This window comes from Larus michahellis, chromosome 19, assembly GCF_964199755.1.
Source record: "Larus michahellis chromosome 19, bLarMic1.1, whole genome shotgun sequence".
In the NCBI taxonomy this organism is placed as follows: Eukaryota; Metazoa; Chordata; class Aves; order Charadriiformes; family Laridae; genus Larus; species Larus michahellis.
In genome coordinates this window covers 751,335-776,862 of record NC_133914.1, presented here as the reverse complement: position 1 = coordinate 776,862, position 25,528 = coordinate 751,335, and the positions used below count along the sequence as shown (strand labels likewise).

General features: G+C 45.5%; 1 protein-coding gene across 3 annotated transcripts; it reads right to left on the bottom strand.

The window, feature by feature from the left end:
* Positions 1-468: 468 nt before the first annotated feature.
* On the bottom strand, positions 469-25,375 carry PTP4A2 (protein tyrosine phosphatase 4A2). 3 transcript variants are annotated; one of them, XM_074562597.1, is made up of 7 exons: positions 25,153-25,375; positions 24,400-24,477; positions 13,059-13,727; positions 11,383-11,475; positions 6,157-6,287; positions 4,064-4,138; positions 469-2,997 (listed from the first exon to the last, which is right to left on the bottom strand). In XM_074562597.1, exons 3-7 carry the CDS (start codon positions 13,152-13,154, stop codon positions 2,889-2,891), a joined length of 504 nt encoding a protein of 167 aa, XP_074418698.1. In that variant the 5' UTR covers positions 13,155-13,727; positions 24,400-24,477; positions 25,153-25,375; the 3' UTR covers positions 469-2,888. The 3 variants fall into 3 exon arrangements, with proteins under 3 accessions (XP_074418698.1, XP_074418697.1, XP_074418699.1); XM_074562596.1 differs by lacking the exons at positions 24,400-24,477; positions 25,153-25,375 and adding an exon at positions 21,961-22,251; XM_074562598.1 differs by lacking the exons at positions 24,400-24,477; positions 25,153-25,375 and adding an exon at positions 21,922-22,171.
* Between the last annotated feature and the right edge of the window lie 153 nt (positions 25,376-25,528).

Here is a 25,528-nt window from a genome sequence, read left to right as displayed (position 1 = left end):
TAAATTACACAGATGGAGGCAGCGGCGTTCCGCTCCCAAGGAAGGGGAACTGACAGGGCTCCAGGACGCGAAACTCGCTCATTGTTACCCCAAACAATAACCCCATTCAGGCCCTGCCAGGTGGGATGGTGTCTAGTCTTGTCCAGGCCACAACTGAAAGTTTTGCAACCGATCTTTGACAGTTCTTGGGAAAGTTCAGAGCTGTTTGGTTTGGGGGGTTGTTTTGTTTGTTTAGAAGTAAGTCTGCACTTTTAGAAAACAGGTAATTTGACAGTAAGAGAAGGGATCCCCTCTGCAGCGCTGCTCCGAGGTCACACAGCCTTTCCCACCAGCAACTCCGAGCCACGCGGTACCCAACGGTGATCACTCACACGTGGACAAGCCTGTCCAAAGGCCTTTACAAATCAGATTAAAGAAGAGCATTTACCATTAACGAGCTGCAATAAATTCATCAAGAGCCAGAGGGAAGACATTTTACTGCAAGAACTTTATTGCACTACGTTCAAGTGCTGAACCACGTATTGTGCCTACTGGACATCGGTCACAATTACACTCCCCCCGCTCGTGTCTACACTGTATGACAGTCTGCACTTTTCACTATTTTTCCTCAATTAAGGCTGCAGAGTCATAGTATATGAAAATTAGTACATTATAAATCAAACTAGGGGGAAGAATGCAAAGTTATACATATAGCATGTGTAAAATTTTTTTTTATTGTTCTTCAGAAGGGCTTGGGTTTGGTTTTTACCTTCCCCTCCAATCTGACTTCCACCATTTCTCAAATCGGCTTTAACTACCAGTATTTCATTTTACTAAAAACATCATTTTTCATTTGCAGAAACAGTTAGAACATTAGGCTTCTAGTTTGCGAGGGGAAGGTAAAGGCCAGAATTAGGTAATTTCAGCATCATCTACCTTCCACATGGACTCAAACATTACCAGATACGTCATTTCCCTAATGTAGGCATCAACATCACAAACACTTTCGCGTCTCCTTTATCTGTTAAAGAAATCAGAAACGTTACACATCTTGAAGGGAGGAAGGAGCTCAGTACAGCAGTACAGCTTGAGGCAGGCTACAGACCGGGCTTCGTGGAGTGCCGCGTTGTCAAGCCACGGACCCCAGACAGGTCGGTTGGCCCATCTGTAAAGTGAGGAGCTTGACAAGTACCATTTTTTTTTTTTTTTTGCTTAAATTCATAAAACCCTTCCAGGAATAGAATTCTAAAAGTCCATTACCTATGTTCTGAAAAATGTTTGCGCAGTTAAGCTGCGGACTGAAAAGAGAAGTCCAGAAGAGGAAGAAACCCTGCGAAGGCAGCTCGCATGGCCAGCAGCTGAGGTATCGGTAGAAGCTGGGTACCAGCCTGTACCTGCTACAGGCACAGACCAACAAAAGCCTTTGGTGCTCCACAGCGAAAGATCACAGGAGAATATGACCCTAAACCTGTATTCAAAGCCTTCAGTGGCTGAGTATTACAGACATAATGTCAAGTTGAAAGCACATGAGGTCACTACTAGGGCAGGGCACTAAGTTAACGTGGGTTTGGTAGAAGTAGCCTGGCTGGAACTGCTTATTAGAGGCTGGAAAATGACTTGTCTTGATGAATTCACTAACACCAGTGGCCCTACAAAGAGAACGTGGTGCCAGTCCACACTCCAAAAATCAGCGTATTTATGGTCTGCCAACGGTGAATAGATGGTAGGCGTGTTGGTGTGTAACTAGAGATTCTCCCTCCAAAAGAGCCTAATAAAAAATAACAAGGCAATCAGTGGTTAAACTGAACTGTACACAAGGGCCAGTCTGGGAAAATACCCATCCTAGGCTTTCATTCACGGAGCGAATTGCTGTGCACGCCATCTTTACCTCATCTATGATACAAATGAGACCCTCCCCCCAAATCCTGATTTACTGTGTTCAGCAAGGCAGAGAATCTGGACAGCAGCAAAAAGCCTTTTCTTCCTCTTTATGACAAATAAAATTAATTTTAAGTCCTCGTCTGAATCACCCCTTGCTCACCTAGGACACTTTTGAACATCAGTCTTCTGCCGGGATAGATTTTCTATCTAGCAACAGAAAGACAATGAAAATTTCAGCCAAATTCTTTGGAAAAATAAGACTGTGACATACTCACACATAAAGTCACCCACACATGCGTATACACACACACACACACACTCTCACACAGTTAAAAGCACTGTCTCCCATCAGTCAGAAAAGGCCTTTAGCAGATTCACCAAAGACATCAGGCAGCAAGTCTTCTGGTAAAGCCCACCAGGAAGGTGAGTCACACCTGCAGAGTCTGAACACCACGTAGACAAAAAACACAGACATCACCGAATCTCTAGAATACGCCCAGAGTGGGCTTAAGGCTGTCAGACTGCTCCCATACAGCAACAAAGGCTCCTCCGCACGTCTGTCTGCCAGGTCCCAGCAAGGTTAAAAAAAAAGGCAACTCCATTTAAAAGAGTCCCGTAGGAATTAATGTATCAGGCCCTAACTCTGGGGTACTTTCCTCAAATCAAGAAAATAGTTTCTGCACAAGCCAATGCTCTGCTGGTTTTCCTTAGACATAAAATTTACTTTATTTCTTTTCTTAAAAAGTTAAAAATACAGAAGGTTCAGAAACTGATTTTTCTCCTTGCAGATGTTCAAACTGCAGCTTAAGGAGAAAACAATCCTTCACTGAAATGTTTCTCTTAAATTTTTTTTTATTTTTATTTTTTTTCAATCATCACCACCATTAGGACAGAGGTTGAGGAGCACTGACTCCACCACTAAATTGACGACGTAGTTTCATTCCAGATTCACATTTCCAGGTGCCTAGAGTCCAGAAAACAGCCATGCTAACTTCTGCCTTCGTTTGAGATTTTTTTTTTTTTTTTTCCTATTGAACACAGCAGTGACCGTTGGCATCTTTGAAGCGTAATCGCATCTTAGGTCGGTATTTCTCAAGGTAAAGCAGCTGTTTGGAATTGAAAGCTCCCCTCCTTTTCCTGAAACAAAGAGAATGAAGGGTAGCATCAATGGAAAAGGTACTGCTTCGATCACCATTGCACACTCTAAGGCAGATTAGTCCTTGTTTCAAAGTTGCTCTGTATCAACAGAACAGCATTTTGGCTTGGTTCCCTACCCACTGACACTTCGAGGAAGGTTAAACCAGACCAGCACATGCAGTTCACCTACATGCCAGTATTAAAACTGAAATGCGGTTGGCAAATTTCAGCATATTTTCTTGTACTGGGAGAGTTTATTTCCATCACCAGCAGTAGTCACTGAACAACAGCAAGGTCACCCTTTCCTTGCAGATGCATGTGCTACTTAGATGTTTGTATCCGAACGTCATGGTCTTACTTAGCTAATATAATAAGAGGTTCTCAGAAAAGAGCTTCTCAGTATAAAACGTACCATACCAGAAAGAGAAAAAAGGAATTTAAGAAAGGAAAAATTCAGAAAAAAATCTGTTGACAGCAATACAGTTTGCAAAGATAACTGAAGAGCTGGGAATCCACAAAAGGGTGAACTGTTTTTTTCGCAAAGCTCATTCAACATAATCTTACCTGCTGGGCTTCATTTCAAGGTCTGATGTTATCACTAAACCAACAGAGCTCTGCAGTCTCATCCTTCACCAGTTTTATTATTTTCCAGCCAGGGAGGTTGCTGACATTCCCTGGGTGGGTAACGCGCTCACCCACAACACCTGCAGGACTGCTGGTGCTCACCTACTTGCTGCAGAAATTCTGCTTGGGGGCCCAATCTCACTAGAATTTTATTTTTTGTTTAATTAGGAGCAATTAGTCCATGTTCAATTAATCCATAATTTTTTACAGCCCCAGCCTAGCCATTTTTTCCTCCCAAGTTCAACATATTTGAGTCTCAGGTGGCTTAATATATAACTCCAGATTTGAAGCCTCAGCATTAATGTCAAGATCATGCCCTTTATTGTCAGGATATAGCTACTAGAAAACAAATCAGAAATCTAATAAACTCTGCTGAAGACTCATGATATTCAAATACAACGTAAACTGAGAGATCTCTTGAGAATGGGGAAGTTTAACTTACTGCCTTATAAACTGAACTGCATCTTCGTACTTCATTCCACATTCAATGAGAGCAAGTGCAACCAGTACAGGAGCCCTAAAGGAGAAATCAATATTTAAGGAAGATCTAGAAAAACAATACATTGAACCTCTCAAAATACATCAAATTAATCTGTAAACAGATCGCTTAAGTATTTTCTCTTTTTATCTACAGAAAGACATTTGCCTGCTGAGTACCTAATGTAAAATTTCTTCTAGTAGACAGCTCTGCTTCCAGCACACCCAGAAAAATAAAAATCAATAATTCCTTAGCGTTTGGGCCATGAAACAATAATTCTAGATTTTTACGCTTTCTCATTTCACTATAACCTGATTTTCTACTTTGCTAAAACGAGTGTGTAACACCACCTGCATGCATTTTGCTTCTTAGGACACTTAGATTTAGCTGTACATGAGACAGATCTATGAAGCGCTGAACAGAGGACTTAATATAGATTTACTTTTTTCTTTAATTTATATGCTGTACATGGAACTGAGCGTTTCAGGGACAATAGAGTAAAATTTCCTACTTTGAGGTCCACATTTTAGAAATCCCTTAAGTGTAAAAAGCTGGCTTTTCAAACAAGCGGAAATCACTGAACACACTGACTCTCTCCTGGACCGATGTTCACTGAACACATACAGTTGCAAGAGACACCTCTGAGGGTAGAGAGGGAAGGATTAAAAAGGTACTAGCACTTGGACAACCTGTATTCATGATTAAACAAAAACATAATTCAGGATAAACAACTCTATCACTGCCACACTGCACCTGCATAAACAGAATTAGTCACTTTCCAAAGAAAACAATTTGAAACTTCAGAAGTCACTTTAACAAGAACAAAAAAAATCTGCCTCTTTACCAGTTAAGTTCAATTCCCTGCTACAGATAGACAGTTTTTCACATTAAAGCAAAATCTGAAAAGCTCGCTCTTTTCCCTCTGCCAGAAATAGTCTGAGAACAACAGCAAAAAGGTCATTCCGCAAGGAACAGACAGGAGTTTGTCACATACAGAAGGTGGGAAGCTTCTGGCACCCTTTGGCCTGGTATTATGCAAGAAATGGGACAGTTGAAAAAATCACTTGAGTTACACGTGGCCACCTTCCTAAAGGTGTTCCTCAGATAAAAACAGAGCAGAAATGGATAAACAAATGGAAATTGGCTTGGGTTTTTGGCTCTTGTGTCTTTAAATATTGGCTGTTTCTCCCTCTACCTCTTCATTTCCTCCATCGCTTCTTCTCCAGAGGTGGAAAGTTAAGAGCTTGACGCACTCCAACTCTGTGCTTACTTGACTTCTTCAATCCACCCTTCCTGCCCACTCATTCATATCCTTAAATATCAAGAGTCCCATGGTAAGAATACCAACACTTAAGCTCCATTTCCTTCTAGCCCACAGGATAAATATAATGTTCAAAGATTACAGTTGGGAATACGAATGTAGCATTTAGCTTTCCTGAATCAGTCATCTTTTCACTTCATCTTGAAAGGAAGTTCTTCCCAAAGAAGGAAGTTATATTTTGAGTGCCAAGAAACATCAGTCTGTATGTGAGGAAGAAATACCAGCCTAACTCTTCTTACCACTGAAGTGAAGCCACTTTAGAGCAAGAAAGTAACTGAACCAGTTTTTCTAAATGCCTTTTTTTATTACCACATTCTTAATAGAATACAAGTTAAAAAACAGGAGGAAATTAAAAGAACCCCAACTGTACAGCCTTAGAAATTGTACTATACTTGTATATTACATTTGTCACGAAGCACAAGAGATTTTACTGTTTTTGCAGGAAGACATAAACTTTCAAATTAATAGGATCTCTTAACTGCTTGTGTCGTTCATGACTGCCAGAAGTGTTCTGAACAACCTCTCCAAGTTTTTTCCTCTCATCCTTGATCAGAGTTATGAAATTACCGAAGATTTTTAAGCAGCAATAAGTCTCTCTTGCTTTAATGACACAAACTTGATGCTGCTGCTTTAAAGTGTTATTTGGGAGAAAATAGAGGAATTGGCATTTACTTAACACCTTCCATGACAAACTAACTTTAAGTCCAGTATAAAAAGAAGAGAGCGGAATACGAACCTTCCCAACCCTGCAACACAGTGAACAGCAACACAGCATCCAGGCTCTTCACGGAATTTGGTTTTCAACAGGTTTAGCCAGTCGTCAACTATCTGATTCGGGGGTGGTGCTCCATCATCAAATGGCCAGTCCTTTGAAGGAAAAAAGGACATTAGCTCCCTGGATTTCAATCCATAACCAACAGCAAGGTAACCATAACTGGGAGAAGCAAAATATTCCATCCAGCAAGCAGCGCATATCACATGAACAGTTCTGTGAGTATTCTTCTGGCTGCACCGAAATGTGCAAGTCAATATCATGATGCAACACTAAATGTTTAACAATCGTTTAATTGCACTTTTCAATAAAACTTCAATAAAACTCTACACTAACTCCTTTGTAGTATAGAATTTTTAGAAAAATAGCTGCCCTTGAAATCTCATTTTATTAAAAATATGTAAAAATCAATAGACATTTCAAATAAACATTTGAAAGATGAGAACTCTGTAGACTTTTGCCTGTGGTCGTGTCAACCTTTTAAAATACTATTTGTACTGCAGACTCTACAGAGGAGAAGCTACTTCATAACATTCCAGAAGATCAGCAGAAGAGAAGGTACTTCATAACAGCTCAAATGGATCAACTTGTGCCGCTGCCGGGAATCCAATAAGCAAAACAGTTCAAATTACCTGGGTATTTTCAAGTCAAAAAACCACATTCACAAGCAAAACAGAAGAGCGCTTCAACAAAGGCAAAGTCAAGAACTAAGCAGCATTTATAATTACATTTCTGCCTACTAAAGGGGGAGCCAACATTTAAACTACTTAGGCCACATTTAATATCATCAACATGGCCGTCAATCAAAATTACATGTCAGAAGCTTCCCATTTTCCTGAGGTCACAGCTCGCTCCTGGAACTTGTGAGAAGTGGAGTACTCCATGTCCTACAGTTCAGGACCAAGCACAACATCACATGCTTTATAATCTTCTCAGACACAGGGAGTGCTGTAGAAAGAGCACTCCTAGATGCAAGGGGAAAAACTAATACATAGTAGTTATTTAGCACCTTTCATTAGATGACTGCAATGCATTTTACAAGAGAGTCTCCTAGCTGGAGTTTCACATAATTCAACAACCTCTCCGAATGGTGGGGAAGTTGCTTTGAAAGAAGTTCTCCTCTTCCCTCATTGGCTAGAAACAAGTCTTTCATGTCCTATCTTGAGAACAGGTTAATATCAAGTAATACTCTCTGAAGCTTGAAAGAAGCACGCAGAAACTCTGAACACGTACAACCGCCAGACTTTTCATTTTGAAACACGCTTATTGCTACCCTGACACTTCCTGAATAGCAAGTACAGCTCAGCACAGACCTCAGCCCAAGAGCACCTTATAAATGCGTTAGCACTCAAAAAAGCTGCAAGGTGGAAATCCGTGGCTTGGAACTACAAAACCAAAAAGCTTTAAGTTACTGAAATAACTTTATATGCGATTAATTCAGAAAGATACACAAAATCTGAAGAGCGCAGAGAACTCCTTTTTTTGAAGGGAACGGGAAATTAAAAATATCTGGGACAACACAGCAAAATAAAAGGCTATAGAAACAAGATCATAAAGTAAAACTTGCTCTTTCTAATAAAAGGCTTTTATGAGATTTTCCACCCAATCACACACTGCTAGCTGTATTATTTTAGGCCTAGTGTCATCCACTGTCCCAGGAAGAGATGAGCTGCCAAGAGAAGAGGCATTACCCATTGCAAGATGCTTTCTTTTGAAACTGCCTTGCAAAGAACAGGATTTACATGTCAGTTCTGTGTCCTAGTTTTAGGTAAAATTAAATCCTTTCCTTCAGACCAAGCACAGGAGCTCACTACTGTGCTTCAGCTTACATGTTAACCATCACGTCCACACAACTCTTGCGCTGGCCTGAATTAATCACAATCATAATTTCCCCACAAATCATCACCTTCCCAGGGACGGTACACCACTGATATTAAATTAGCACTGATAAAACACTGCTGCCTGGGACACTGCCCAGAACAAGGAACAAGAATAATTCTGGGACTAGAAGAGTAACTGCAGCAAAGTTTCACAGTTTTTTTTCCTGATTATGAGTTCTGCCAGCATCACCTCTGAATTCCTGCTGGACAGGATAGCAAACAAATTGCTAAGCTCCGTGACCAAAACGGTCATTAATAACCACGATGATGCACTGAGATTGCACAAACAGAAAATATAGCTCTTTTGTGCCACCCTGCAGTAGCTGGGAAGGATGATAGGCAAGAAAGGGTTATTCTTATTTGCCCTTTACCTGGAGCAGCCCTGCTCAGCAGAACAGCTCTAGGTTTGTCAGTCAGCAGTGACTGCAGGACTGGCAATGCAGAACGGAGATGACCAAGAAGCAGTAACAGCACTTCATAGTGACAAAGGACCCTTTCTTCAAAACCCGTGTGCGACTCGCACTGAAGTTACAGCAGCAGAACACTCCCAGAACTGCCTGCATCTGCACAGGATGGGATCGCAGGCACCAGTGTGGAACTCTCCCACCTTCGATGCCAGAGTCCAGGGCGACACAGGAAGTATCATATGGCAACAAAGTCCCGTCTCTAACACGGGCGCTCCCGCCTGGCCACTAGCATTCAGGAGGCGGCCATCCTGGTGCGCACAGAGCGTAAATTAAGTCTGATCCAGGGACGAACAGTAAATGAAGGACTGATCGAAGGAGAAAACGCCACGTGCCTTAGATCTTGAAGACGAATAAAACTACCGCAGTCTCCTTGGTTGCCAGCCAGTGCGAAAATACTTCCAGAAAAAAACCTGCCAGTTTTTCCAAAGTAGCATTTCTGTGTTACAAGACCTTACACATGAACATAACTGTAAGAACTGCAGAAGCCCACAGAAACTAAATCCACCCCCGCCTCCCGTCTCCTGGATTTAATCTCTGTTGATAAACATGCGCATGCAGTAGTACTACTTCAAACATGGAACATCTAATTCTCTACTTTCTCACTATGCCATCTGCCAAAGCTACTCTCTAGCTGACACATTCCACCCATCTTGCCAGTACACGATCCTGTATCATGGCAGGAGAGCAGGCTTTGCTAAATGCTCTCATTTTCAAGGGTTTCACTACGCTTTTGACCTCAAAAAGTTTTAAAATAGACACTAATCTCTCTCAGGCTGTGTTTTTAATCTTAATGTTATTTTCGCAAGCAAATATTAGCTTTAAATAGTGATGTGTTATTTTCTCAGACAGACAGTAATTCAATACCATTTCTGAACAGCAACAGGTCTATGTTTTGAAAAAGCATGCATTCATAGGAAGGAAAAGCTATACAGGAGGTGGTCGTGTTGGTGACTAGTTAAGCTTATCTCAAATAGCAACACTACTGCAATACAGTAAATTACTAAGACAACCTCATGACTGGGATCATCAGGATCAGTGATGACATTAGCAGCAAACCTTCCCTGTCACCTTCTGCTTTCTGTTACCCTTAATAGATGCCTGGTGGATTTATGCTCTCTCCTGTTTTGCCTTCTGCAGCAGTGGAGTACTAAGAAGAGCTGGTACATACCAAATGCGGAGAGGCTTGTTAGCTGAGGCAAATGTGTACAGACATAAAACTCTCTCTTGCGTGTGTTACTCAAAGCGTAAGGCTCTCCAACAGAATGGTGCTTAGCAGAGCTGGCGGAAACACCATTTCCAGTTTTTAGAAAAGCTTCCTCAAAAAACTGCTTTCAGTTCAAACCTAGCCAACACCAAGTTTTGAAAGTTTCTTGAGAACCAAAATCCCCAAACCACTTCGGAAGCGTAGGCTCCAGAGCACAGAGTGCTCCCCGGCTCCTGCAGTGGCCCTGGAGGGGGCCTCGGACTGGAGAAGGTGGACTTCGGTCACAGCTGCAGGAGCCAAGGCCAGCCGGTCTCACAGGGCAGCCACCCTGGCAGAGCTGGACACCTGCAAAACTGTCCCAAGTCTTCTAGGAAGAACTCAGATCTGTGCTCTGGCACAGGAACACAGAAATACTCTAAACCCCAGCTTAAATCAGGGCTCTGAGGGCTTCCACACCAGAAGTTTAATCCTTCCAGTCTCCAGCAGCCTTCAGAGTATTGCAGTTAGAGGTTTCACAGCAGTGTGCCCGAAAATACTGTGATGCTCAAGTCCAAGACAGCTCGAGAGTGAACAAAAATGCTAATCCAGAGCACAGCCCTAGGAGCACTGGTAGCCCTGTAGTGACTGATTTTTCCAACAACACTGAGGCACACGTGGCTGCCTGGAACTGGAGTAAATGCTTACTAGGGCCAGGAGCCAAGAAACCCAACTGACCTGCACGTGGAGTTTTCACAGATATGCCAGGATAAAAGTTTTTCTTCTAATGGAAAACTGCAGAAGTTTTCCTCTGACTGAGCCATAAAAATCAAGAGGCAATAGAAGACCAACTACCTGCGACAAGAAGGTAAGATGCAATTTCTGGCCTCAAAGCAGAACATTACTCACTCCAGTAAAATAACCTGATTATATCTGACACACTATAATAATTCAGAAGTATTGCCTGGAAAAATACCGCCTGCAAGCTTAGTATGAGCACACACCTATTAAAAAAACCTCCCCTAAAACACCAAGCAATGCTAGACGATATAGTCAGACAGTCATTGCATAATGTTAACTCTTGAGTTGCAGTTAAGAAATTCCACCTGCTAAAGAGGGAAGCCACCAGCAGCCAGGCTCCATTTAGAGGGGAGAGGTGACGAGGCTATCGATCAATATCCTGCTACAACCAGTCCATGAAAGCCCGTACCAACGCGTCAGCTATAGTCTCAAAAGGTGGAGCTTTTTGACAGAGCGAGAGAAAGGAGCTCTATCTGCATCCTGAGAAGGTCAACAGCAAAGCCAAGAAGTGCTGTATCCAGAGAAAAGGACCAAACCAAGTTGTACGAAACACAAGGCTGAACGTTGGATTAGTATAGAACTAGTCACTAAAAGGCAATCAAAATATCTCAACAAATCCAGAAATCCAGGAACAGGCATTTCTACTGCAACTAAAGCGCCCAGGTAATAGTAATGAATCAGCAAGTAGCTTTCGCAAAAGTACAGGGAGTTTCTCAAAACCAGCTTTATCTGATGCAGGGGATCAAATTGCTTTTGGCCAATCTGAAACAGCCATCAGCTCTTGCCCAAAGCACGAAGGCCACGCCCACGACTTCTAGACATGTGATTTTTTCATTTTTAGACAATTTTAAAGGCAACTCACTAGAACCTGGATTCCTTCTTTTTCAATAGGAGCTTGATCATAAGTGGCATCACAAACTCGCACCAAGGTTCTCACTCCGTACTTCTTCAGCTCCTTTAAGAAAAAGAAAAAGATGTGAGCACGCTGACAGAGTAAAGAATTAAACAACCTCCTCATCAACTACAGAACTAAACATTTTACAGAGAGTGAGTGGTACCATGACTATTGCACAGCTCCAAGGTGACTACACAACGAAGGAGCAAGGGCCAGCGCAGAAAGGGGGGTTCATGGCCTACATTAGGGCAAGGGTTACAAGTGGCCGGAATAAATGTGAAACAGCTCTGAATTCTTCTCTAGGGAAATGCCAAGGTGGAAAAAAATTGCACGTATAAGAGCAACATTAAAATAGCTGCTTATATTCTCCATGCAGCTTCTTCTTCTCTTTAAATAGAAGCCTGGAACTGTTTGCTTCAGCCAGTGTTGACATTTTGAGGCAGGGAGGAACAGAACACACACACCACCATACTCTAGCTTCCTTGTAATGCACTATAAGTAGCACATTGTGCTGGATAAATAATCAGAAGATCAAACAAAAACTGTTCCAGTTCACTTTGAAGGTTCATACAGCAAGCAGAATTTCCTCTCACATTTGGACTACATAACTTCTAACAATTAGCAATAACATATATTCCAGAGTCAAGACTCCTGAAAAAGGAAGACAGTCCACAACAATGGGGAAAAAAATATACATGAAGACCAAAAGAACATGGCTTTCAGACAAGATTAACCACTAATATCTGAACAGATTCATGGTGAAGAGCACACTGCTAAATGACTGAAGTCTGTTAAAAGCTCCAGTCAGACATCACTATCAGATGACAGGATCTCTTTGGAATGGAAGAGACCTGCATATGCAAGATAAAAGTCCTCTAGATACAAGGGCACAAAGATATAGCAGGTTTGGAGCAAACCAGAATGCAGAAATACACTGCACTACTACTACTCTGATGACACCATCTGCTGCTTTTTCAGAAAACCAAGTATTAAATTTTGCAGTATTTAAGATGTTATTTTGTCAGTAATGGTCTGATCGACGCCCACTGTAACTGACTCTTCCCATAGTTCGATCCAGGCAGGTGTCATATTTCATGGATAAATTCTGGCATCTGAAATCTCTGACAATTCTGGGATTGTACGGCAGTTTGAGCACGCATCCTGTAAACTAAAACACCAGTTAAGTATTGCATTTACTCCTACTCTACGGGAGAAGAAAGGTCAGAAAACAGTTACAATTCTATCAACTACCACTTTAAAAGTCAGTTGATGAGCCAATATATTAGCAGCACTGCATTATTCAATGAAAAATAACATTTAGAATTGCAGAATGTGCAATCCTGCAGAAGCCAGGGCCAGAACGATGGCAAGGGTGTGTGCTTGTATTCTAAAACGGAAGTTCATCCAGCCTCTCACAATTAAAGAAACGCGGGACTTTGGAAAAAGTAATTGGTGGATTCTCTTCTCACACTGTCAGGAGAATGTGAACAGCATATTAAAGATAAAATGCATTAACTTTCAAGAAACATGTAACATATAAGTAAAGCATTAAGCAACAGGCGTGAAGAATGACTGCTCAGTACTTCTACAGAAACTACGAGCACATCAGGAAAGAAGGATGATACGTCACTTGACAGCCTTACCTCGATGAACTTGCTGAGGGTTGCATTGGTTGGGTTGTGAGTGATCAGGAAACGCATATTCTCATAAGTAATTTCCACGGGGGCTGGACGGTTCATAATGGCAAAAAAAAGTGTAAAGGGCCAAAAAATTAAAAAAAAAATAAAATCAATAACCTTGGAAACGTTTCACAGCAGAACACATTAAAAAGACCACTAAAATGCCTGGGACTGATCAGAGCTTGCTTTGACGTGTTTGTTCCTTAAAGAATTCGCTTCTAGAAAAGCAGGTTTGCTTCAGAATCCACTTGAATTTAACTTCGGCCTCAATTACTGCAGGTGGTATCCTTCAGACTCCAAAAATTCTGACTACATGCAAGACTAGGCAGCCTGTTCTACATTTAGGCACTGGTGAGGCAAAAAGGTAAGGGCAGATTTTCTCTCCACTTTGTTTTCTTGATGCTTAGTTTTGCTAGAGTCAGTAAGAGGAATATGCTTCCAATGTGCAGAAGATATCCCATATATTTGAGTGTGTTCGCTGTGTCTGGAGTCTTCAAGGCAAAGTAATTATGGCACGTAGAACCCCCTGCGCTCAGCTCACTTGTCAGCCAGGATGCTGTGCTGGGCCTGGCAGAAGTCTGCCCTCACACTCAGAATCGCCATAAATGTGCGACGTATATTCCAACGGAACACCTAAAGAGAAGAAAAATACCATGTAAGAGGATTTGTTGCTTCTGCTTCCAGAAACACCAAATATTGACCCTGCCAGAGAAACTCAAATTAGACTAAGTAAGACCATGGTTAAAGAACAAACAAAACTCAATCTTTACTGGAGTCCCGGTAGTTGTAATCCCGAATATTCTTTCGTCACCGAGTATGCTCTAGCCCAGAGACACGGGACTTCTCCTAACTGCTGTTCCTGGCAGCCAGGCACCGGAACCGAGAACAAGGAAACCTTTCTGCGCTCTCTGCAGCCCCTCCCTCCCAACCAGGTGCCCTAGCAGAGGAGAAAATAGCACAAAGCCAAGTACACGCTTGAAAGCGTCTGTTGGTACTGTCATACCTGCTTGGCTTAAGCCCAAATATGTAAAAATATTGCCAGCATGGCTATATTTTCTGAGCAAAATAAGCAGTACAAGCAGAAACGAAGAGTATAAGAGTATAACTGCCATAGATTCGAGCTTTTGGTAGCAGATAAATTTCATCAACGTTGTATCACCAAACTCCCACCAGTAGTAAGGAGATATGCTCCAGAAATTAGTCACTTCAAAAGCAACTAAATGGTCATTTAGCAGTAATAACTTTTAGTTATTCTCAGTCTTATCTGTGTTTACAGACTGGGGCATTAAAAGACAGCGGCAGCTTCCAGTCCCACACACAGGATTCAAAATACAGATGTTTTAAGCAGCAAGAATAAAAGATGGATAATGTGATTCTACCATGAAGTTTAGGGGGATGAAAATAGAGCTAACCTAAACTAGCTCAACGGATTTAAGGTTGAAACACTAAATAAGCAACATGGCTTTTCGCTGCATTTAAAAAGCACAAAGCCAAAGAATCACAACTGACGCTTGTTTTTTAAGGGAAAAGTTTTAAATTGGTTGAATAAAATCCAAACTAGCAGCCAGAAGTCACAAACCTGCAACTCAAGCAGAAAGGTCAATGTGGCACACTCAAGTGAATACAATTAGGGAAAAAACACACATGCATGGAAGTTCACACCCCAAACTGCTGGTGTGCTCAACATTTTAATGAGATCCTCACTTTAAAATAGTCAAATTAAGTACTACAAAATTACCTTTTTCACTGACATGCAGTCAAAAATCACCCAAAGAACAGCAATTATTTCCTTAAAGAACAGCTTTCAATGCCAAAAAAATACATTAATTAGGTTGCCAGAGGCAAGAACAAAGATGTTTTCAATAACCTCCCCCGACCTTAACGCAGTTCTTACTCTGAGTGACTGAAATACAAATTTCAAAAATGAATCCTGGAATATTTTATCAGTGTAATGACTATAGGATTAAGTCTCACCCCAAATGGAAGAGTCCCATCCAAACCCATCATACTCAAGTCCTTACACTCGTCAATTCTTGCACGTTTGTCACAACTCTCTCATATACACGACCCAATCCCAAAGCAAAGGACTTGTTAAAATGTCTTACAGTCTGCTATAGCTCTGATGTACCAGGAACAGAGTATCTGAAGTTACAGCATCCACATGTGTCCAACACCTGTAAAACTTGATGCAAGGAAGTCTTTTTTTCAGGCAAATACTGGCCTGTTTTTCCCCCATTTGAAAATACGCTCACATCATCTGACACGTCCTGGAGAGTGATCTGCAGACTTAAATTACAGCAACAGTTTCAAAACTAACTTTTTAGGACCTAACAAGGTCAATTAAATAAAAATAATCATCAACAGATCTTGGCATAGGACATCAAAAGTTGGATCCATTGTACCAGAGGCTTACAGCGTTACAAAGTACACTGTCACAAAGGCAAGAGCTATTGTGTCATATTTAAACAAATCCTTTAAACATTTTTCTTTTCAGCACCAATAATTTGGTTGGAAGAGCCCCATCCAGTGCTATTTGCACTGTGAGTTGTATCAGATCAGGTCATTATGGTTACACTTCTCCTCCCTCAAGCAAATCAAAGAGGGAATTTCAACCCAATTATGTTAAAAGTCTTTTGTAAAAACTATTTACCAAGTCATTAAGAAAGGACACATGGAGATGACATGTTCCAGTAAATTAAGTATTGCAGGGCAGTCGCCAACTCCAGTCCTACTCTCAGATCTGCAGCCGCTCGTGCTCTGACCTTGGCCAAGCCGCTTTCAGTAGCTCAGCTCATCTGCAGAACAGGAATGACACCATCTTACCTTCCCCAAAGGAGTATTACTGAAGCATTTAATTAGCTAGTAGCTAAGGAGTGATTAAAAATGTAAAGCACTGTATTTAAGTCTGAAAAATGATTTCCAGAAGGATAACAAGTTTATGTAGCACGCAATACTATTTTTAAAAGTTTGGTTACTGACACATATGTGTCCTTCCTCCCATGACTTTTCAATTGCTAACTGTTAATCTAAAGTTTAAAAAGAAAAAACAGGCTTCCAATTAAGAAAAACGGGAAAAACTCTATTGTCTACAACCTCTGATCTCTCCAAAGAAACACTTTAAAATTTCTTCCTCCCTGTGTTAGCAAGCAAATTTGCACTTCAAAATCCCAAGAGAACTGAGCACTATCAAACTGATGATGATAAATAGTTACCAGGTCTACGAACAACATAAAACAAGAAATCTTTTTTAAGCCAATTAACCTTCAACTTTTTATACTTAGAAAGTGAGATAGCACATGGAGAGAAACCAAAAAATTACTACATGTTTTATGTGGCTGGCCTCAGAAAGGGAACAGAAGTATCACACGCGTCAACACTAGGAATGAGGTGCAACAGCTCCATCAGGAACCAGAGGAGGAGAAAAAGCAGAGAAAGCAGCACAAACAAGCCAAGCAACAGCCACTCGTGCGTCTGAAAAGAACTAGATATGCCTGGGAGTCAGTTCCTGATGTTGTTTAACTTAATTCTCAGGGAATAATCATCAATCAAGATGCCTATCTACACAACCAAGTTCAGTGAGCTGTGACAGTCTCTGCGGTACAGACAGGATTAATTTAAGTTATAACTAACAGCACCGTGAGCTCCCCACCTCTCACACTCACACAGCCATGCACACAGAGAGCTTGATAAAGCCTAATGAGGCCAATTTGAGAAACATGTCTTTCTAAATGCTATGAACCTGCAAGAATATGTTTAAAATGTAAGCAAAGGGCAGTCCTATTAACTAGCACAAATAAATCAGGGTGATTAACTAATTAAGAGAGAACAGTTAAATGAATTCTTGACTTGACAGAAACTTCACTACAGATTGCCTTAAGTAAAAATCTAACGCACCTACAATATTCACCTCCAGTGGCTGCCTCGACTATCATTGCATTGACTCCTAAATTAGATACTTCAATAGGGCAAGTCACTTGCTCTTCTGTGTCAAGCTTATACAAGTTCAGGGAGACAGGTCTAATGAAAAACAAGTAACAACATCGTAAGGAATTCCTAGTTCCACCATCTCCTTCAAAACACACCAGTAAAAGTGCTGCCTTAGCTACGCTGAGACAGCGAAACAGCTTGCAACAGCTGCAGCTTCCAGAGATTGCAAAACACGGATACCTTTGGAAAGGTCACTTGGATCACCTTTCAAAATAACCCAGTGCACAGGATGCAGAGCAAAGCCCGCTAATTTGTCAGTCAGTATTAAAAGAATACTTCAGTGTTTTGAAGACCAGTATTTTGAAACCATCTCAACTAAGTTTGTTCCTGTAAGTGGGAGTCCACATTCGATGTTAACGAAGTCAGGTCACAAACTGATGAATTTTTCCTCTTCTATAAAACCTCATTCTTGTGGTTTCCCCTTACACATGCGGAATCGGCACCTCAGCACACTGTCGGTACACAACGTGATCCCATAAAAATTGCCATCCTGGTACGATGCTGCAGCCCAGCCAGGCTTCTCCTGACACTCTGCATACGTTGCATTTCACTTCCCCTTCCTGCATTGCCTCGCGAAGTGACCCACATTCTATCCATACACTATCAAAACGTCCTGCTGCTTCTGAAGCACAAGGTGCTTTTCAAGTGAAAGAATTCACTAAGACCTCAAAAACGAGCCTTAAAACAGTGGAAACAGACATTAAGAAGAACGGAAACAACCATCTTTTCTAAAATATACTCTCCCAGTGCACAGAGAAAAGAAACACTGGAACTAACATTCTTGGAAAAAAATTCTCGAGCGCTGTCTGAAAGAAGCTTGCTCAGAGTGACACGTGCCTAGAGAGGGGTGAGGTCAAAAATTTTACTGTTCCACCCTATCCACCCCCGCCGCAGAGCTCCCTCCCAGCCTGCTGACAAGTTCTGTGGGTGACTCATTCGTTTCCTTTTGCACTAACCCAGTCGCTGCGTCCCAGGCCATAAAACCCACGGCAGCAGATAGAGATCTGCCTCAGCGAGAGAAAAAAAAAAAAAAGTCCAGATTAAAGTAGTCTCAAAAGTGACACATCAGGAAACGGTAAGAATTGTCAAATGTAGCGTGCAAGACGACTCAGAGAGACAACAATCCTGCGGCAAAACTCAAAACTGGAGTCCTAGGCACAAAAAGTTTAGCTGCCATCCCTAAATTTGGGTGAGGTCAAACCACTGTGTCCACCAGAGGCATGGATGCACAGAGATCATCCTCCTGGCGAGCGCGGCAGCGGGAAGTGATTAGATACAGCATTAGCTCTTTCAGAAAGAAGTGACAGGCATGTGCGCAGTATGCTTCATGTCTTTGCTTTCCTACTTCGTAGTTAGAAATGCTAAAATGCTGTTCTAACACAGGATTTTTGAACGCCTTCCCCACCCACCACTTAGTTTTTAAAATCCCTTCAGAGGACACATTTGAATGTTATTTACATACCATGCCCAAAAAGTTTAAAGTTACTAAAAGTGTTTGAAGTCAAAACCAAAAGGCCCCGCTAAGAAGAAGAAATTTAAGCTATCATCCTGTTTAAGTCACAGAACGACATTTAAGCAAAATCAAAAGTTACTTTAGACAACGGTTCATGAGTATGTGACACTAACTCACTCCTAAAAATCAGAATGCTGAGTTGTCTAAGCTGTATCAACTGTTGGTTTTTGAAAACACAGTCCTGCTAAATCATCAGCTTCCCCGACAACTCAGACTAAATATTCTCACAATTTAAGATGAAGTATCAAAAAAGAAACCACCGAAAAATCATTAACAAGTCAAGCAGGTCTTAAAAGCAATTTCAAATCACACAGCAACAGGGATATTACTCTATGAAGTTACACAGTTGAATCACTTGCATCTTAGTCATCTCACTTATTTGAATTTGCTGTATACTTCTGCCGGAAAAATGACTTAGTGGAGAGTTGGCTCCTTTTCCACGCTCCTGTGGCAGTTAAATTCAGTCTGAAAACTGAAACTGAAGCTTACTGATAAATTTCACTCCATGTCCACAGTGTCTCAATTGTTAAAATCCACAGTCCATTATTTCGAGCAGAGCTAGACTTTCAGTGTAAGAGACCAAAAAGAATTTAACTTTTTACTAAAGAACAGAGAGAAACAAGGGGTAATGAAAAGGTACACGTAACAGTGACCTGAATAGAGACAGCAACCCAGCCTCTCAATTGTTATAACAGTAAAAAGGATCAAGAGATTTAAGACTCCTTTACCCTTTCACAATTAAATAAATGAGCTGTGAGATGATACCGAAGTCAACAGACACTATAAGGGTATTTTATACTCTCTTATGATACGCATCAGCCAGATACTGGCCTAAATATGTGGCAGCCTGATCTAGCACTGCAATTCACATGCATCAAAAAGAATAACTTTTACCCCAGATTCCCAAGCCATTAGGTCTATTTTTCAATGTTTAGACAGAGCTGTTTTAAATCTCCAACTCTTTAACAGGCAAATAAGTTGTCAAACTAATCCAGATACAACAGACAACACAGAGCTCCTCTCTGCTCGTTCAGTAATGGTACATTACTGACAACATTTTTTCTCCTCCAAAGATATTATCAAAATACACAACCTACACCATTTACAAAAATTATCTGCTTGCACTACAACATCTCAGGAGCTACATTTTCAGGTGTGGATCGTCTTCCTTAAAGCGAGGACAGAAATGTGCCTTTCCACAAGCCATGCGTCACCCAGCTCTCCCTCCCAGGCCACGCAACAGTTAACCAAGACAGCATTCCACCACGGGGTAAAGTCCAGCAGCAGGAGCGAGGAAACCAGCTGCGATCACAGTTCAGCTCCACTCTGATAGAGGAAGAGCATTTAAGTACTGTTGTGTGGAAAAGAATGATGGATATCTGCAGGTAACTAAACGTGAAGTCAGTTACCTGTGTTTATGAGACATGTATGAAAAAGCATCACAACTAGACCCTATGTAAGGCCGACATTCCTGCCTGTGCATCAATACGTACACAGATCCATACTCCTACCTTAACTCTGACCATCTTTTCTTTCCAACAGTTGAGTTCATTAAATCCAAGTATTTCTACAAGTTGAGTCATAAGGAGATAGAGTTTTCTGGCTGCTGCTAGTGGTGGGTTTATCTTTTTTCTTCTTTAAATACTAACTGCAGTTCTGAGTCAGAACCTGACTGGTTCATTTTGGGAGTTTTGAAGCGAGTTTCCATTTATACAGTAGCCTTTAAAAGCCAACTTTCTGCCTTACTCCTCCTCACACTGAAACCAACAAGCACACAGCTGCCCCTAGAGAAAAGGCAGATCGTGACTAATCACACCAAGGAACCATGAGGAACCATCACCGCAACTGAGTGGAGGCCACTTCTACGATCATCCCTGTACCGTGACACCTCCCAACCTGCAACCTCGCCTGGGCCCCAAATCCCAAACCTCTACAGCTCTCAGTAACGAGGGTTCCTCACGCACCAAAGCACGCCCTGAGCAGCGAACCACAGCCATTCCACACCACTCCCTGTCTCAGGGCCTTCCTGCAGGTCACTCTCAGCACCCTCAGCAACACCAGTACTTTCTTTAGCCACTGCCCTGGCCAGACTTCATCAGCTCCCCCCATCCAGACCAGGCAGCTCCAAATCCCACAGGGCAGCCTTCTATCTACACAAACCGGCCTCAGCATTCACAACCCTGCCCCCACTCAAACCCCAGGAAAACCACCACATCCTGGACACCCTTCCTTTCCAGCTCCACATGCCCCCTTCAGCCTGAGAAAGATTCCCCCCTCCCCAACATTGCTCCCAGCCTTCCCCCTCCATTTTCCATCCCAGATCCCAGAAAAATTGTTTACTTTTTACAGACCATCTCCAGGCCTAACATAAGGCCCCCCTTCCCCCAAAGCAACCCTCCCATCCTTTCTCAAACTCTTCCCACATGCGTACGTACATATAGGAATAAGTAACACCCTCTCCCCTCAAACAAACCCCTCTGAGTGCTCTCTATGGCCCCCTTGCACAAGGAAGACCCCCTCCATTTACTCACACCAACCCCTTTGCACTCTCCTTATCCTCCCACTGTTGCAATCCTACAGGCAATCACCTCCCCTCTGACCCCCCCCAAGCCCAGGTACAAGGCAGACTCCCTTCCCTAAACCATCCCTTTGGGGTCCACTCATCCCAGCCCCACAACTGAGATGGGACCCACACAAACCAGCCCTGCAGACCTCAGGGGTGGACACCGTAAGTCAAGCCCATCCCACAGGGGAGGCGAGGACACCCCAAACCAGCCTCGCAGGTGAAAGGGACACCCCACAAAGCAGCCCAAACCTGCAAGCAAGGCCTACTAACGTAAACCAGCCTTTACCGGCCATGGGGGATCCTCCTACCAGTCCAACCCCACAGGCAGGGGGACTCCCCCCAAAATCAACCCCACAGGCAAGCGAGCTGCCCCCACGCCCACTCCTCAGGCCAAGGGAGCCCCCAAGGCCCGAAAAAATTCCCCAACCAAGGCCCAAAGGTCAGGAAATCCCCCCAGGCCAAGAAGGACGCCCCCAAACCACCTCCTCAGGCCAAAGAGACCCTCCTAGACCAGCAAGAACTCCCCTAAACCAGACCCCAGAAACAAAGACCCCCCCCAAAGCAGCCGCAGGGGCAAAAGGAGACTCTCCAGGCCAGGGAGCAACCCCCGGATGAGCCCCACAGGCCGAGGGATCCCCTCAAAACTCCACAAGGAGCCAAGGGGGGCCCTCACACGTCGCCCCGGACCCACCGCTCCCCCCTCCCCGCATCCCGGGCCCGCCCCGGGGCGGGGGCTCAGGCCTCCCGCCGTCCCTCCTCACCCGAAGTCCCCCCTACTCCTCCCCGCCGCGGCCCCTCACCCTGGGCATTGATCGCGTCGGCGTTCTTCCGAACGGGCCCGGCGCCTTCCACACACCGGGCCGGGGGACGGGCAGGAGCGGGCGGGGGCGCAGCGGGCCCAGCCCGGTGGCGGCGGGGCCCGTGACGGGGCTGGGGCTGCGGCTCGACCCGGTGCGGCGCGGAGAGACCCGAGAGCCCGCGCGCCCCCAGACGGCTCCTCGCGCACAGGCCGCTCCCTCCCCGCCCGCGCCTCTCCCGTGGTACGGCCCGCCCGCCGCTGATTGGCACGGCCCTACTCATTCCCCCCCCCCCCCCGACGGCATTGGTACGGTCCGACCCGCCCCGGTTCAGCGCGCCGGGCGCGTCCACCCGCCGCCGCCGCCGCGGGGGTGCTCAGGGCACTCTGACGCCGTAGAAGCGGCGCTAGATCAAGCCTCGCTCTCCCCTGCCGCGGCTCGCCGTGCCGCTGCCGTGAGACCTGCCGCAGGGAGCGTCTCCCTCCATCCCGCTGCTGTTGGAACAAGTCTCCCCCCACCACGAGGGCGGCATTGGTACAGCCCACTTCTCCCCCTCCTTGGGCATTGGTATGGCGGCCGGGGAGCCCGGCGGCGGCTCGCCCTGCCCGTGGGCGAGCAGGGCAGGGAGCGAGACGCGCCGCCCCCCAGTGCCTAGCCACTCTTGGTACGCCCCGGCTCCCCGGTGCGCTTGGACTAGTCCTCCGGCGGCACGTGCAGGCGGGCCCCTCCACGCCAGCACGCCCCCCAGCGCACAGCAGCAATGGTACAGCCCGCCCTCCCCTCCCCCGCTCCGCCCAGTGCTTCCCACGGGCACGGATCTCCCAAGCGCGGGGTCGTGTTTTGCCATTTTCTCACCCAAAAAGCTGCCCCGCCGATGGGGAGCGGGTGTGTGGACCGCGGCAGCCTGTGCCAACGCCGAGCCTGACCCCAGCAGAGAGCACGGGGACGCGGCAGGGGCCACCCCTACGGCTGCTCCAGCCTCCCCCGAGAAAGGAGCATTCAGCCATGGGGTGAAAGTCAGCAGGGCTCCCAAAGATCCCCAAAATCAGCAGGATTAGCATCAAAGGGATGTCTCTGTCCCTCTGCACCCTGAGCAGATCGGACATTATGAAGAAAGAAGGCAGAAGTGGCTTAATTTACAGGTGGTGAACTGACTGGTTAAACAAAGCATCCGGTTCGCTCAGGGACTCCGGGAAGCGTTAGAGACTGGTCCCACATTTCCTAATTTCCAGTCCAGGGCCCACCAGGAAAGCTTCCTCGAAAAAATGAAACATACTCTACAGGAGTCACATGCATCTCTTCTTTTTGCCAAAGTTCCTTGAGGAATGGGTCCAAATCCTGGGCTGCATCCCCAGCAGGGCGAGGGGAGGCTTCTGCCCCTCTGCTCCGCTCTGGGGACACCCCCTGCAGTGCTGCCTCCAGCTCTGGGGCACCAACAGCAGAAGGACACGGAGCTGTCGGAGCGGGGCCAGAGGAGGCCCCGGAGATGCTGGGAGGGCTGGAGCCCCTCTGCTGTGGGGACAGGCGGAGAGAGCTGGGGGGGTTCAGCCTGGAGAAGAGAAGGCTCCAGGGAGACCTTCCAGCCCCTTCCAGGCCCTAAAGGGGCTCCAGGAAAGCTGGGGAGGGACTCTGGAGCAGGGAGGGGAGCCATGGGACGAGGGGGAATGGCTTTAAAATGGAAGAGGGGAGATTTAGATGAGATCTCAGGAAGAAATTCTTTGCTGCGAGGGTGGTGAGCCCCTGGCCCAGGTTGCCCAGAGAAGCTGTGGCTGCCCCATCCCTGGAGGGGTTCAAGGCCAGGTTGGACGGGGCTTGGAGCAACCTGGGCTGGTGGGAGGTGTCCCTGCCCAGGGCAGGGGGTGGCACTGGGTGGGCTCTAAGGTCCCTTCCGACTCTAACCATTCTACGATAAATCAAAGAGCTAATGACAGCTGCCACCCACAGCTGCACGAGCACAGCAGAGGTGGGAAGGTGGGAGCTGTGGGTGTTCAGGGAGTACGGCTGAGGCAGCTGGTGAAAACCCTGGGGCAATGACAGCCCATTACCTGGAGTGGGGTTAGTTCTTCCCGGCTCTGGGAAGGTGCCACGGCATTTACAAGTGACGCAGCTGTAAGCATGAGACAGGGATGGCAGGCAGGGAAAGAGAATCTCAATGGAAAATACACAAGAATGACACTGAAGATACACAACAGGGGTGACGGAAAGAGACAGTGTGAATGAGTAAAGAACTGGCAGAGGACGAGCACAGCAGGCACGCATAACAGGGACCCACACAGCTCCAAAGCCATCAATAGCAGGAGCTCCCTTATACAGGCAAGATATTTTGTGCAGAACTGCAGAACCATTGACCACCAAGTGACAGGTTTGCACAGGTCCAGGGGGGCTGTTTGGAAACAGCACCTTGGAGGCACGAGAGACAGGACAAGGGTCAGGCTGCGTTACCTGATGACGCTGGAGGCTACGTCTGTCCATGAACATCAGCTTCAGCTCTGCACAGAAGGGGCTGCTGCAGACAGCGGTCTGTCACAGGATATTGAGAGATCAAATAAGAATCACATGCTTCCTTAACAGGCTAAAGTAGATGTGTAACTTCATGAATTATAAAAGCTGTTCACTGCATGTTCATAGCATGTTCTCATGCTGTGACTGTCAAATTATTAATTAAAATGTTTGATATTAACTTAAGGAGCTGCAGAGACTGAAACGCATCCTGTGTGCTAGCTAAATAACTGCTGCCTCCACAAACCACAGTAACAGAAACCCCTGCCACAAGGGTTTCCACATCTGCAATCACATTTGAATCATTTGCAATGACTCAAAAACCATCCAGTGCTGCTTTGATGGGTTTCAAGTGTGGGCAGACAAGCCTTATCCCACGAGCTCCACCCCAGCACCTTCAACCTCTTATAATTGTAGCCTGCAAGACTTTTACTTCCCTCTTCAACACTGTGTAACATCACCTGCCACACAGGAGTAAATTGTTCTCTCCAAAGTCCTGTACTACACCACGGGGCCAAGGGCCTGCGTCCCCAGCGGGCCCTGTCAAGGCCCTATACCGCAGGGCAGGGCCAGGAAGGCAGGAGGGGGAAGGCTCAGCTCCCACACAGGCCCTGCGAAGGCCCTGTACCGCAGGACAGGTCTGTGAGCACAGGCAGGCCGCGGGCCCAGCCCCGGCGGCAGGCGGCGCTGGCTTACCGTCCCCGCTGGAGGCCGGGGGTGGCTGCGCTGCCCCTCTCCCCAGCCGGTGCCCACAGCCCGGCCCGCGCCGCGCTTCGCGCCTCAGAGCTGCCGCCTCGCGGAAAGGCCGAGCGCGCACGCGCCGCAGCCGCCTTGTCCCGGCGCAGCGCGGCCCCTGCGCATGCGTAACGCGGACACCGCTCTGCGCAGGCGCGCGGGGCCGATTCTCTCGCGGCCTGTGACCAACGTCACGCCGGGAGCGCTGCGCGTGCGCAGTACACGCCACGCCCACACGTGTGTCCCTTCCCCTCGCGGGCCGCTCTGCGCATGCGCCGGGGAAAGCGTCGCCCGCAGCGCGCCGTTGACCGAGCGCGCACGCGCGCCCTGGGGGCGG